This window comes from Crinia signifera, chromosome 3 (assembly GCF_055691185.1).
Source record: "Crinia signifera chromosome 3, ASM5569118v1, whole genome shotgun sequence".
Taxonomy (NCBI): Eukaryota; Metazoa; Chordata; class Amphibia; order Anura; family Myobatrachidae; genus Crinia; species Crinia signifera.
Window position 1 is genome coordinate 161,805,720 of NC_139219.1, and position 14,948 is coordinate 161,820,667.

The following is a 14,948-nucleotide window of genomic DNA, read 5'->3' on the forward strand; positions in this document are numbered from 1 at the left end:
GTACATGTCATTTTTGCACTTTTACCTCATCAAATGCAATTTATGTGCAGGAATATCCATAGCAGGTGCACCAGCAGCTTAAAAATTATAAGCAGCATGCCTATTAATTATGTATTTAGCATGTATTTAATTATGACTGCATAAAAAATGTTATGCTACAGTCGTTGGGCGAGATTCTCTATTACAGAAATGCGGTAAAAACCCCGTTATCTGGGTTTTTACCGCATTTCTGTATTCTCTAACCTCCCTCCGCAGTGTCACCGCTGCGGAGGGATCGCCAGCAAAAGCTGGCGGTTCCCTGCAGAAGCCTATGGGCTTCTTACCGCAGCGGTGTGTGAGGGATCCGTCACGGATCCCTCCCAGCATGCCCTGCGGCCGGCGCGTCAGTCTGCGCATGCGCAGACGGACTCCCGGGTCATAGACCCGGAAGTCCAGCAACGGCGCCGCATCGCAAGGGACAGCTCTTACCGCAAGAGCTGTCCCTTGCGTTAATGACCGCATGTTTTAGAGAATATGCGGTCATTAGAAATGCGGTGGCCGGCGAAGAGGGCTGCGGATTTTAGAGAATCCCGCCCGTTGCCAGCCAAACAGTGTAACATAATTTGGTATGCAGACACAGTCGCAATTACCAACAGAATATAGGCATACCGTATATCATTGTACAGTATGTGACTGTATCTGCATACCATAGCAATGCACATAAAATGCATTTGATGAGGAAAAAGTGCAAAAATAACATGTACAAATCAAAGAGTATATTTTTCTGCCGGGTCTCTGTGCTTGTGAAAGCGCCATTTGGAAATACCTGGGTCCAGCAACCTGGCATACCAACTTGTGTTAAAAGAAGAGTTTTACCCGGGTCGGAACCTAGTTGCTGGGCAGTGTGAAAAGGTAACACCCATTTACACTATATGGATGAGGCAGCATCAGCTCCAAGTGCTGCCTCCTCCCCCATGCCCCGATGATGCACCGCCTCTCCTTCCCGCTCACATGTGATTTTTGCAACCCAGCTTATTTCTGGATTGTTGAGGAGGGCTTCACCTCGCAAATTCCAGGTCGCTCGCGGGATGGACACATGTCCAAATCCGAGGTGTGACCTAGCATTTGCGATGTGAAAGGGATATTAGTAGCAAAGTCTGTGGATCAACAAATGAGTGGGTGTCCTGCACTAGAAAGGACTTGTCTGCATTTTAATTAAAGGCTAAACTGTCTTCTCCTTTCCCTTTGATATTTACCTCCACTTTAAAAATAAGTGATAATAATAAAAATAATTGATCTAATGAGTTATTGCTGAAGTAAACATTTAATAAAATTTCAGAATGTGGATTTTTTTTTTACTTAATCATATGCTAGCCAGCAGCCACCAAGTGGTTCCTTTGGTTAAGGTGCCACTAAACACCCAAGTGCAAATAATAAAAGAATCGTTTCACTAAAGGGATCCATGGGCGCTAGAGATTCACAACTTTCCTTGGGGTTTTCCAAAATTTATATCCATAGACAATCATCCACGATATATATATATAAAAAAAAACACAATAGAGAAATATTGCTACTATGCAGTTTATAATAAGTATGCAATAAGAACTGGTATTCCACAACTCGTACCACAGCTGTTGGTCTATGTGCAAGGGAGACAAAAATCACATACAGTATATAAGGAGAAAGACCCGGCCTTTAAATGGATGCAATTCTCGATCTCTCTTATCCAATCAGGAGCATATGAGGAAGAAGTAAAATCTCTGTGTAGTGTAATAATGTTTAATCAGACAATGTAAAAACAATTAAAACAGAATAGGTGAACCAAACTCTCACCCTTTGGAAAAGTCCGCAATAATATTGCAGACTAATGGTGTGTACATACTGTACGGTACAATCCAGCATGAGATTTTGACTATATAGTCAAAATCGCATGCAGATCGCACAGGTTTTTTACCTTGCGATCCCGATGCGCGCTCCCGAGACAGCACAAATCGAAAACCAGATAGACAGGGCAGCAATGACTATATAGTGGAATCTAATGCAGATAGCATGAATTGTATGTAAATAGCACATGAGTTAGCAAAGATTGCATAGCAAGTGGAATAGCAAAGGAATCTCACTATGGCCCTTATTCTGTTTCGTGCGGTACGGCCCGCGTGCGGCCGTACCGCCAATGTTTACAGTCTGCACATGCGCAGAGGTCATTCTGCGCATGTGCAGCCCCCTTCACCGCAGACGTATTTCGTCCTCCGCAAAGGGGGCGTATAGGGGCGTGAGGGGCTTCATCCCCTCATTTCCCTATGTGTACGCCCCGCGTTTTATGGGCGTTCCCATGCAAACGCGGGGCGTATGCATGGAAATGAGGGCATGACGCAGCTCATGGGGGCGGAAAGCTGACGTCGCCGGATGTCAGCTTTCAGCCCCCATACAAGCTACCACACGGACGATTGTCCGTGTGGTCTCAGCTTGCGGGAGCTGCTGGGGCGTGCGGACCTGCCTTCGATGGTCGACGACCATCGAATGCAGGGGGCAGCTCCCACCATGGTGGAGGCGTACGCCTCCACCATTTTTATGCGGATCGCCAGCCGTCCGTGTACGGACGGCCGTGGCGATCCGTCTCGTGGGCGGGGATTGGTTTGTGCGGCCGGAGCCCCGTGTGCGGCTCTGGCCGCACCAACCAGAATAAGGGCCTATATGCACACATATAAAAGAGCAAGATTTTAAAGCTATATACACATATGAATTTTAATCTAATCTCGAACATTCTTGTAAGAACTTTATTTTGATAACCACTACACTGTATTATTTTACTGCAGTGAAATATTGTTTATATTCTGTAAATGATAATGAATTTGATCAAGCAAAGTTTAGGGAAAAAATATGAAGATTGTTAAGATTTCTGACATTCAAGTGCGCTGCATGTATGTAATTACATTCTATTTGTATTATATAATGACTTTCCATTAACAACTCTTTTGTCTTTTTCTTAAATTTTTAGAATAGTTTAATTGTATTTGAGCTAACTGGAGAGTTTTAGAGTTTGTTTTCAGGACATCAGAAGGAATCTCCAAATCTGAGGGTTTTTGATGGATTGATGACACCTTTCTTTGGTAGAATTTAAAAACACTCTGCAGATAACTTTCTCGGTTACAACTTTCTCTTTTAAAAATTATTATGTAACAAACTGGTAAAAGGTGACAGGATATTACTCCATATATTGAAGCCAGTATGGCCACAGCTTCTACAGCAGAAACATATATGCCACCAGTGGCATTTGTGTATATTGGAATGAAGATAATCCAGACAAACATGTATACAAGCATGCTAAATGTGATACACCTGGCCTCATTGTATTTCTCCGGCAATTTTCTTCCTTTATACGCTAGTAGGAAACAAACCAATGCAAGTAATCCAATGTAGCCTAACATAAAGCCAAATGCTATATAAGATCCTTCATCACACTGAAGGCTGATCACCTGAGGTATTGTGTAGATTTTAACAAAACCCGGACCCTTCAGTGTGAGCCACAGAATACAAATGCACAACTGAATACCAGTTAAGACAATGATAATAGCGATTGGCTGGTACGTTAATGTTATTACCTTTTGTCTCCTTGAGGCTGACTCAAAAGCTAGAAGAATTCGAATAGATTTGATCAAGACACAGGAAATAGAGACGGTGAAGCTGATGCCATAGAAAGGTTGTCTGATCTTACATATAGTGTCACTTGGTTCGCCAATGAAAAAACAAATTCCCACCAAGCTAAATAGCAAAGATGTCATCAATAAGTATGTATAATGCCCCCCTGCTGCTTTAACCACTGGACTGTCAGCATATTTTACAAACATTATTCCAGTTATAAACAAAGCCACAAATCCAACAGCAGCAAAAGTCACCACTGTAATAGCAAATGGGTCCGTCCATTTAAAATATTGAGCAGTCCTATTTTCACATTGAGAGCTTCCATTATTCGACCACTGATTTTCTGTACACCTTTGACATCCAGTCATGTCTGAAACAATAATAATAACAAAAAGATAAACAATATTTTGTCTAGACTGTCTTAACCTGCATAGAGGATAGGAGACTAGTCATAGGGGGGTATTCAATGTCAGGGGTACGGCTGTCGAGCAAGCTCGACAGCTGTGCCCCTGTCCCATTCTCGCTTACCTCGACTGGAGCTCGGCGGTCGGGATTCAATGTCCCGGCCGCCGAGCGGCGAGAAGGGGGCGTGGTCACGAGTTGAGGGCGGAAATAGACTAGCTCCGGCTGGGAGCTCGCCTATTTGCGGCTTTTCTCGGCAGAACGAGCCTGACAGCTTGTGATGTCGGGCTCGTTCTGCGGAGAAACCCTGTTCAATGCTGTCGGTAAGACAGCATTGAATAGGGCCCCGCAGCCATCTCGCCCGTCGGGAGATGACTGCGGGAGCACGACAGTGTTTGAATACCCCCCATAGTATTATGAGGCAAAGTATGTGGTTAACTAATGTTAGTATGCACTTGCAGATCACATTTGTTTTCCAAATGGATATTAAGACATTCCTGAGAAAAGGATGCTACTTTTAATTTGTGATAAATAAATGTATGTGTGTTTTCTAGCATAAAGTAACATAAATAAATATAACTGAGGATAGGGGAGGCGGCACTGGCTTTATAATATATGTAACTGGGTGGGGTGAAAGGGCACTGGCTAGAGGATAAATGTAACTGGGTGGGGAGAGGGGCACTGGGTTTAGGATAAATGTCACTGGGTGGGGAGAAGGATCACTGGCTATAGGATAAATGTAAATGGGTGGGGAGAGGGGACATTAGCTAAAGTATAATTGTAATCCCCTGAGTGGGGATAGGGGGCGCTTGCTTTATGATGACTGTTGCTGAACGAAGGTGCATTGAATATAGGATGAATGCAAATGATATTGTAATTTAAAGGTATTTATTTTGAGAGATGTCAAAGTCACTACTATTGGCATTGCATGTAGTGATTTACATTATTATGATTCATGAGTAGCATTAGCACAAAATAACAAAAACAGTAACAGCACCATCGGCTGGAAGACATGTTTAGCCCCTGTGTGGGCTTGTTCATATCCTGTGTGTGCCATTAGCAAAATCTCTCTATTTGAATGTGTATCAGCACCACACAGAGGCGAAATGCATCTTCCAGCTGATGGTGCTGTTAATGCACCTCACCCCTTGACCCTTATTACAGCACCTGCAAGATGACAGCAATCACAGACAGCACCACAGCACAGGGACAGGCACGATCATTACTGATTACTTGCCAGCCTCACCACCCCATGGAGGTTCAGCCAGCACGTGCCTGTTCTAATGGCAGATTTAACTACCAGCGCATTGCAGAAATCGGACACATGCCATCATTGAACTAACAGCTCCGCAGAGACATCGCACACAAGTTTTCTATCAGGTCCCTCCAGTCCGGTGACCACACTCACTGCAATGCTCATTGAGCAACAGAAAGTGGAGATTGCGACCACTGGAGCAGCAGAGGGACCACTGTGGCCATCTTTCCTTTCTGTTTGTGGTGTGTCTCCCCAGTGGTCTCATACGTCATCCGCTGATACATGATACAGGATAGCAGAAACTGGGTGAGATATCAACACACTGCAATCTCTTTTCTACTGCACTTGCACCAAAATATACCATATAGTGGCTGTCCCTCTTATATGGCTGAACAAGTGTTGTCTATACGCTATCTGTGAATGCATATATCCACATAATTTTTTTATGTACTGCCTTTGATGATTGTGTGTTTATATATCTAGTAGTTAATCTCTGAAATAATAGTGACATGTCTATGCTATGTGTGATGTTTTTGGTATATGCACAAGTTAAATTTAGTATACAAAATATAAGCTAGCACATTTTTACATTCGTTATGTATACTGTTTTTGATACCTGACTGACGTCCTGTGTTGTATTTGTCTGTACAGTGGGTAGTTGACCTCAGTACTTATAGATCAATATACATCAATTAATGGGCAAGGGTGGAGGTTGCTATATGTACCTCCTTTGGAAAAAAGTTTGTAATATTTGTGCTCATATATTTTAAGTAAATACTACATAAAGATTATATTGTAACTATACCCAATCCTTCTACCACAACAATTACCTTTTTGAGTGCCCCCACACAAGGGTCTTCTTTTTCTCCGTACATGTATGTTTGATTCTGACCCAGGGGAGCACCTCCAACCCCTGGGTCCAATATAGAGAATTGGATTACTGCTGAATTGTAATGTAATGGGGCCTACACGCAGGGTGATTTCAGGGCATTTTCTAATAAATCTGATTTAATTTGACTAGATCCTTTGTAAATGCCTCTGCAATGCTCTGTGTGTAGGGGTCATAGCGATGCGCGTTTCTGCATGTCGCTATTGCCTGACGATTAAAATCCAGCATGCTGGATAAATCTAGTTAGATCGCCTTTTAGGGCCAGTGTTCTTTGGTGACAGATAGCTCAGCACACAGCGTTGACTCATTGCTGGGCAGCGCCGTGTGCTGAGCTATCTTGCTGAGCAATTTGAGCGAGCTAGCTTCGCTCAGATTGCTCAGAAAAATCTCCCCGTGTGTAGGCCCCTTGACATTTAAAGAACTGAACACACCAGTGGGAAATCCAATGCGGAACCTGACCATAAAACATTTCAACATTTTGACTGTGCAAACATTTCTTAAGTGCTGACATGTTGCATGATGACATTTCCACCATGTTGACATTAGGATATTCTACACATTATGATGTTGACTGAGATTGTGATTGTAGAGGACATCTTGATGGGTTAGGCATGACATTGGCATATATTCAATGCCGTGGGCGAGCGGTGACTGCGAGCAGGACTTTTTGCTCGCAGTCACCGCTCACCCTGTCAGTATTCAACTGACACGCCTCATTCGCAAGTTCCCCCTCGCTCCATTTTTTGAGTGAGGGGGAATTTGCGAATGTGCCTCCAAAAGCTGCGAGAGTTTGCTGCACTAGCCTCGGCTCTCGCAGTTTTGGGGAATCCTCGCCGTTCTGTGACTGCGAGGATTCCCCCGGAACGTTGCATAGTGCGAGCGGCCGGCGCGGGGGTTAAACTGCGAGGATCACTGGTGTTCTGTGATCCTCGCAGTTTAACCCCCTCGCCGGCCGCTCGCACCGGCATTGAATACTTGCCATTGACTGACATAATTTCAAATTTCATCATGTCGTATCTACTGTAGTGAAATGTTGGCATGTTAGAATGTTGACATATTGTCCCTGATGGCCCAGCACTGACCTTCTCTTTGCGGCTGGCACCAACAGCATCTTTCAGATCCGGTGGCCACGTGCCAATCCCAGAGCCGACCCTAGCAAATTTAATGCCCTAGGCAAAAATGTTTTTTGGTGCCCCTTGCAGATAATTTCCCTATACTGATGTCCGCTTTGGGCCCCATCATTACAGCAGGTGCCAGTGCAATGCACCAGCTGCTCCACCACTTTTTCTGCCTCTGACCCAGCACAGCATCCATCACTCAGCAGCACAAATCATAGCAGCAGCCAGTAATACCCATCATCCCTCACCTGGTCAGCACATTGCACCAGCATCCCTCACAGAAATCACCTCAGCACCCCTCACTCATACATGCCGAGTTGAATGTAAACATTTTTACAGAACTTACACTCAACCGCTCATGAAACATAAAGAACACATGTATAACCTAAGCCCCATACACTGCTGCCTAAACCTAACTCCCTGTTCTGCAGTCTAACCTGAACAACCCCTTTTAAGTGTCCAACTGTAACCCTCCTCCCCACAGCCTTCCACCCACAGCTTAACCGTAAGTCCCCTAAACTTAGTCCAACCTTTCCCCAGCCTAACACTAAGCTACCCCCTTATATTTATGTTCAACATCCAGTTGGTTGGGGTTCTGTCGTTGGGAGTCTAATTTATGTTTGGATTCTGGCACCTGTCTCATGGTAGCAGTTGGTATGCCGTCTTACCCAGGAGTGTAACTAGAACTTCATGGGCCCCATACCAAAATATTGAAAGGGCCCCCTAGGAACAGTGTCAAGGAGAGCATGAAAGAGAGACAGCATTGGGGAGAGATCAAAAGAGAGACATTGTAGGGGAGAGAGAGAAGGAGGGACAGAGATTGAGAGATAGACTAAAAGAGACCGCGCCTGGGAGAAAGCAAAGGGGAGACAGCAACGGGGAGAGAGCGACTGGGAGAGAGAGGAGGGACAGTGATGGGGAGAGAGCGAAGGAGAAACAACGATGGGGAGAGAGTGAAGGAGAGACAGAGATTGAGAGATAGAGTAAAAGAGACAGCGCCTGGGAGAGAGCAAAGGGGAGACAGCGATGGGGAGAGAGTGAAGGAGAGACAGTGATGAGGAGAGAGAAGGAGAGAGAGCGATGAGAAGAGATAGAAGGAGAGACAGTGACGGGGAGAGACAGAAGAAGAGACAGCGATGGGGAGAGAGAGAAGGAGAGACAGCGATGGGGAGAGAGATGGAAATACAGCAACGGGGAGAGAGAGACAGAGGGACATCGATCGGGTGTGAGAGAGATACAAAATACATAATTGTGTAATACTGTAATAATTATAAATTAAATAATTTATCCTAAATTTCTTTAAGCTCTTATATGGCTCAAAAGACCCCTCTGGCCCCCCTGCCTAGCCTAACACTGGGGGGATCAAAAATAATTTGCCACCTGCAGTCTGAAGCTCCGGGACACCAAGCAAGACATCGTTGTCCCAAACCTCTACCTGCCCTAGGCTAGGCTTGGGATGCCCCTAGGCATTCCAAATGCCTAGGCAATTGCCTAGTCTGCCTATGCCTAGGGCCGGCTCTGGCCTATCATGTGCCTGTTATCTGATCCCCTGGCATTCTTGTAATTATTTCTCTGCATTCCATAAATACAACCCATACCCATACCCATCTTTATAGTGCCGAACCCTTACCACCCCAACTGACAATGTCAAATATTTCACCTGAAGACATTATAAGTTGTAGACATATTGCCTGTCTACAATTTAATAATGTCGACATCAAGACAGTTTTCATGTCAACATTGTTATTGTTGACATTTTGGCTACATACCCATCTTAATCACATTCCATATGAGGCATTAGATGTGAGCCAGGGTGAGTTCATGCATGTGTAACCAACAAGCAAAATTGTAATGTTGTTTTGTGAGATAAAATATATAAGTAAAATATTTGAAGTGGAGGGTGGTATAACAACACAAATAGAATGACTCCAAAAAAGAATGCACCTGGAGGCCAATTTTAAAGCCCCAATGTATACTAATGTTGTGATAGTGAATGGGAAAGTAAGTAATGCTATATTGTTGAGTTTCAATTAATAGAATCACAAGGTTAGGTCACAATGAAGGCAAATATACAGTAGGCCATGATGCCGAATTCATTTTTACATGCCTCTGTGCTTGAGTAGACCTGCAAATCTGCATTTCACTATCAATATTTTGATGCACCATATAAACCCTGATCTTTATAAATGAACCAACTCTGTTAAGACAACCAACAAGTGTATATATATAATTCTTACCTGCTTCAGGTGAATAATAATTCTCTGCACATGCATCACATTCATAGCAGCAGCTTATTACAGAGTATTTTTGGTAGTATCCAGGACGACATGATTTGGAACAATTAGAAAAGGGCGCCTGTAAAAGTTCATACAGTAATTAAATTATGCACTGACTTAAAAAAATAATAATAATTATTGAAGCATAAATGTTTATGCATTGCATATAAAATAAAGAATTGTACAGTAATTGTCTAACATAGTGTCAAAAATATAACAAATTGTTAAATACTCACATATTACAATTTCAAATGTCTTGAAAATTTCAGAATGATTCACCATAAAGACTTTTTTTGACACGATCTTAAAGGCATATAGAATATGGAACAATGGTTTAAACAAAATAGATTATGAGATACTCGTTGCCCACACCTAGTTAAAATTAGATTTATCAAATAATTTATAGTATAATGGGAGAACCACCTTATAATATTCTTAACCCGTACCAAGATGTCAATTGCAAACAGTTGGAAAAGATAACTCATTGGAAGAGATAATGTGCAGTATTCAATGCACATTTACGAAATGTGCAGCGAATCCTGTTTAGGATTCGCTGCACATTCGCAGGGTTCCGTGTCACCCTATTCAACTCCTCAGGGGCAGCGAGCCCCTGGCGGCGAATTTTAATCCCTGCAGCGAATGCCGCAGGAGCTGGGGGGAAGGCGGCAGGCAGGAAGATGGAAGTCTCCCTGCCTGTGCCTGACACTCAGGAGGGCTGCCAGGACACTGGCAGAGCCCCCCCAGAGCTGGCAGGGGGCTGGGATCATCAGCCGCTGCACTCCCTGGTCTCGATCGTGCATATGTAATGATCGGGACCAGAGTGCAGTGAATAAATGAATATTAATGAGCTGCTCCCGGCCCCCTGCTGGCCAAAGTGTATAAAAAATGTAAAAAAAAAATTAAATTAAAATTAAATATATATTAATGTGCTTTAAGCACATTATTACAAATAGCATGCCCCTTCTTAGGAAAAAAAATCAGATTTTTTTACACCAAAACCCTTTATTTCAAAAGATCACTTTTGTTCACCTAAATAAGATGTCGAATACAAAACGGCGAATCATGGCAAAAATCATGGAGAATGCAATTCTCCATCCTAGCATTGAATACACTCTCAGCGAATCCCAGTGAAAACCCCATTGAAATACTCCAGCGACTTGCAGTGAACATGAAATGGAGAACTGGCCGGCATTCACTGTTTGCTTTTGGCGAACAGTGAACATTGAATAGGGTGAATCACATTTTCAGTGAAACAGATTCACCGCAAGGAGTGAAAACAGCCCGATTCGCCGAAAAAAATGGAGAATTGGGAGCATTGAATACTGGCCAATGTTGCAATGCAACTCTCCCAAACATCAAAAAATGGACCCACACGTGTTTTCTTTTCAAACATGGGGCAGTATTCAATGAGAAAAATTCTCCGTGTTTTATGGCGAGTTTGTGCTTTTCTCGCGTTGGACGGAGACTTTTGCTCTCAAAAAGCGAGCAACCCTATTCAACGTGCACTTCTCGCCGTCTTTCTAAGTGATTTTCGCCGAGTCTCTCCGTGTAGCAATTCTCCATCTTTTCATGGAGATGTGGAATGTGAACTTTTAAAATAAAAGTTTTTTTGTTTTAATTTTGGTGTAAAAAAATCAGGAATTTTATTCTGTGAAAGGGCATGCTATTTTTATTCATGTGCTTATAGCACATGAATATATGTAATAAAAAAAAAAAATATATATATTTTTTTTTAACACAGAGCAGCCAGCAGGGGGCCGGGAGCCGAGAGCCACTCATTAGATATTCATATATTCACTGCACCCGATCATTACATATGCACGATCGGGAGCAGTGAATACACGGTCCCCTGCTGGCACCCCCCGGGGGCAGCCTGTGCTGCCTGGCTCCCGGGGAGCCCACCTCCCCCCCACATACGTTCTGGGGCAGCCAGGGAGACTTCCATCTCCCTGCCTGCCGCCGTCCTTAGGCTCCCTGCAGCGTCACCTCATACGCTGGATTGGCTGAGATTCGCCGCGAGGGGTGGCGAGTCTCAGTCACATTGAATACTATCTAAAGTGCCGTGACGGAGAGTCTCCAAACATGGAGAATCTCCGCAAAAACATGGCGAGTGCATGGCGAGCGAAAAAAAAAACGCTCGCCATGCACGGAGAATATTGTCATTGAATACTGCCCATGGTCTCCACCCAATCCATCCTAAAAAATTTATAATATTGTTCTATATATAGAGAAAAAAGAACAAAGAACTAATAGGAGCTTCATACCACCCCTAGTAATGCATTGAGACTTTGGAGGAAACCTAAATATGGACCATTTTGGTGATAAGGGGACATAACTAATGTGTTCTGCATCTCTCTTGACCCTCAAAAAAACCCACTAATTATTGGATAGTCCAACAGGGAATGATGCAGATCTGATAATTCTCAATGAGATTTCGGGTATCCTTATTTTATGTAAATCGAGTCAATTATGCACTGATTTAATAATTAAATGGGGTGTTTCTAATGATGCTGCTTTGTATCTGTTATGATTGAATTACACTCAAGAAATATCCTATTCTTCTGGACATACATTCAAATGAACATAAAATAGATCGACATGGCTAAGGTCAACAGGGTCAAAAGGTCAACACAAGCATTATGTCGACAATGGGAAGGCCAACAATCAAAATGTCGACATGAGTTTTTCACTTTTTTGTTCCGAATGTTGACTTGGTTGACATGGACACCGTATCTGTGCACCACGTCCACACACCATGCTTCAGGCGCGGACCCTCGTTATGCTCGGCACACTATTCTATTCTCCCTCCATCCCATGTGGGTGGTTGTGTCAACCTTTTGACCATGTCAACATTAGCCAGGTTGACCTTTTCATGTGTCGACTTAAGCCCGTCGACCTTCATTGGTCGACCCAATGCATGTCAAACTTAATTATGTCGACCTAATGAAAGTATACCAATAAGAATCATCTGTCCAATCTACAGTAGTCTGCTTTTTATCCTTTAGTCGATCTCAACCATTTTTTAACCTTTGTAAGGATATTTATATGCCTATCCCAAGCATTTTAAAAATGTTCTACTGTCCTAGCCTCTAACTCCTCTGACAGGAGGCTATTTCACTTATCCACTACCATTTCTGTGAAGTAATATTTCTTTAAATTTCCCGTGAACCTGCCTCCCTCCATTTTCAGTGTATGTCCTCAAGTTCTAATACTTCCTTTGATGAATGTTTCCCTTCACAAGGTTGACTTGACAAAATATTAAGAGCCAAAATGTTGTACTGGTATATAATGATGATACTCAACTTGAAAGCCTAACACAAGCCCAAACTCGAACCTTAACCATAAACCCTCTGACATCAGCACCTTGAGCTAAGCTAATAAAATATAATTCATTAAAGAGAAAACATAGAAACATATAATTTGATGGCAGATAAGACCCATTTGTCTAATATTTTATGTTCAATAAAGCTTAATAGGTGCTGTCTTTAAAAATATTAATTAATATGGAACACAATCAGTCAATGGAAGAGCAAGGGCAGCAACTCAATACTAGTGCTCTTGACAATCATGATGATCAAGATATTAGTACTTCAACATCTATTAAAGCCAGTGCTCACAGGCTTAGAGTGTTTAAGAAAGTGCAGAGGCTGGCTACTATTTGTATCAGTAGCTTCACTAAGAGGCATACTGATGATGACCTCTTAGAAAAACTAAGGGATGTCAAAGCAAAGATGTCCTATATGCTTGGATAGTCCTCAGGATTTGTGATTTTGGATAATGCTAAAAATATTGTGAGAACATTACAGCTGGGTGAATGCAAAAACACAATAGTGTGCAGGAGATACTGTCTTAACCCTGAAGAAATTTGAGACTTTTTTTGGCATTAAGCTGTTGCATGTAGAAGATTTCAGTGGCTGCGAGGACAGTTCAGTTTTCCCTTCTGAAGCAAGTGGCAGTATCAAGATAGAATATTTTTAGAACTTTATATGCTTCAGTGAATGAAGGAACAGCAGCGAGCATCCAAAGCTACATAGCAAAGCATGGCACAGGGAAAGGAAGGGGAATGTACCTTAGTCCAGCACAGTGAGAATACTTTCCATGTTGCACAAGGTACTGAATCCATACGAAGTGGTCACTTTTGAAGTTAGTTTAGACATTGCCAACTTGAGTCAGGTGTTCCTCCTAATTAGACTTTTAGAAAAGCAGCTCACAATATTGAAGGAAGAGACTAAATCAAGCAGCTCCGCTAAGTATATATGACTTGGAGATCAAGTCCTTTATTCACTTCGCCAGAATCAAAGGGTTGTCAGTATCTTAAAATTAGATCATTACATTTTGGTGACTGTGCTTGATTTTAGATTTTTTTTTTCTAAACTTTTTATTGGGGTTTTGTATCATAGGTGCCAATAATAATTCTGAAGACCTTGCTCACCAGATCCAGCCCACTTTGTCTCCAAATCTTGAAAGAGGGGTTTGTTAAGGAGGGGCTGAATTCTGAGTTTCCCCATAGAGGGAGATAAGGGGAGGATCTATAATCACGTTTTAATAATTTGTTTAGGTTAATCCAATTGTCATAGGTATCTCGAAACAGAATATATGAATACATTTCTTTGGGGATGGCTGTAGGTTTTGTATGAAGTAGGGCCGACGGTGAATATGTGGCAAAAATTGCTTGGTCTTGTGCAACTTCTGTGTGGATTTTTACAGCAACCAATCACCTGCGTATCTAAAAAATATTGATGTAGAGTAGAGTTTAAAGGCCCTTATTCTGATCGGTGCGGAAATTCCCGCATGCGGACGGACCGCCGATGTTGATCGTCTGCGCATGTGCAGAGGTCACTCTGCGCATGTGCAGGCGATTTCGCCGCACGGATTCTTTATACGCCGCACAGGGGGCGTAGAGGGGCGTGAGGGGCTACTTAGCCTCATTACCCTATGCATACGCCCCGCGTTTCATGGGCGTTCCCATGCAAACGCGGGGCGTATGCATGGTAATGAGGCCGTGACGCGTGGGTACGGGGCGGGCATCTGACATCGCCGGATGTCAGCTGCCCGCCCCTATACATGATTTCACACGGACAAGTGTCCGTGTGGTCTTGTGTTGCGGGACCTGGTGGAGCGTGCGGCCCTGCATTCGATGTTCGGCGACCATCGAATGCAGGGGCTGCTCCCAAGACGGAGGAGGCGTATCCCCGTCCAATTTCATGCGGATCGCCACATATCCGCATACGGACGGCAGGTGGCGATCCGTATGGAAGGCGGGGATTCGCCTGCACGGTTGCGGCCGCATATTCTGATCGGGCCGCACCGATCAGAATAAGGGCCAAAGTCCGGAATGTTAAGACCTCCCTCTGCTTTGGGGAGCATTAGTTTGACGCAATATTAAA

At 43.3% G+C, this 14,948-nt stretch overlaps 2 protein-coding genes across 2 annotated transcripts in view; one reads left to right on the plus strand and one right to left on the minus strand.

The window, feature by feature from the left end:
• Positions 1–2,787: 2,787 nt before the first annotated feature.
• Positions 2,788–14,948, minus strand: part of LOC146062934 (G-protein coupled receptor family C group 6 member A-like) — a 72,753-nt gene continuing 60,592 nt past the window's right edge. The window contains exons 7-8 of the mRNA XM_083174942.1: positions 9,523–9,640; positions 2,788–3,991 (exon numbers count right to left, since the gene is read on the minus strand). Of these exons, the coding sequence (XP_083031068.1) occupies positions 2,943–3,991; positions 9,523–9,640 (1,167 nt within the window). The 3' untranslated portion in view covers positions 2,788–2,942. The remainder of the gene's footprint in view (positions 3,992–9,522; positions 9,641–14,948) is intronic.
• Positions 5,132–14,948, plus strand: part of ZUP1 (zinc finger containing ubiquitin peptidase 1) — a 237,305-nt gene continuing 227,488 nt past the window's right edge. Inside the window, exon 1 of the mRNA XM_083176835.1 lies at positions 5,132–5,584. The gene's annotated coding sequence lies outside the window, so the exon portion shown is untranslated. The remainder of the gene's footprint in view (positions 5,585–14,948) is intronic.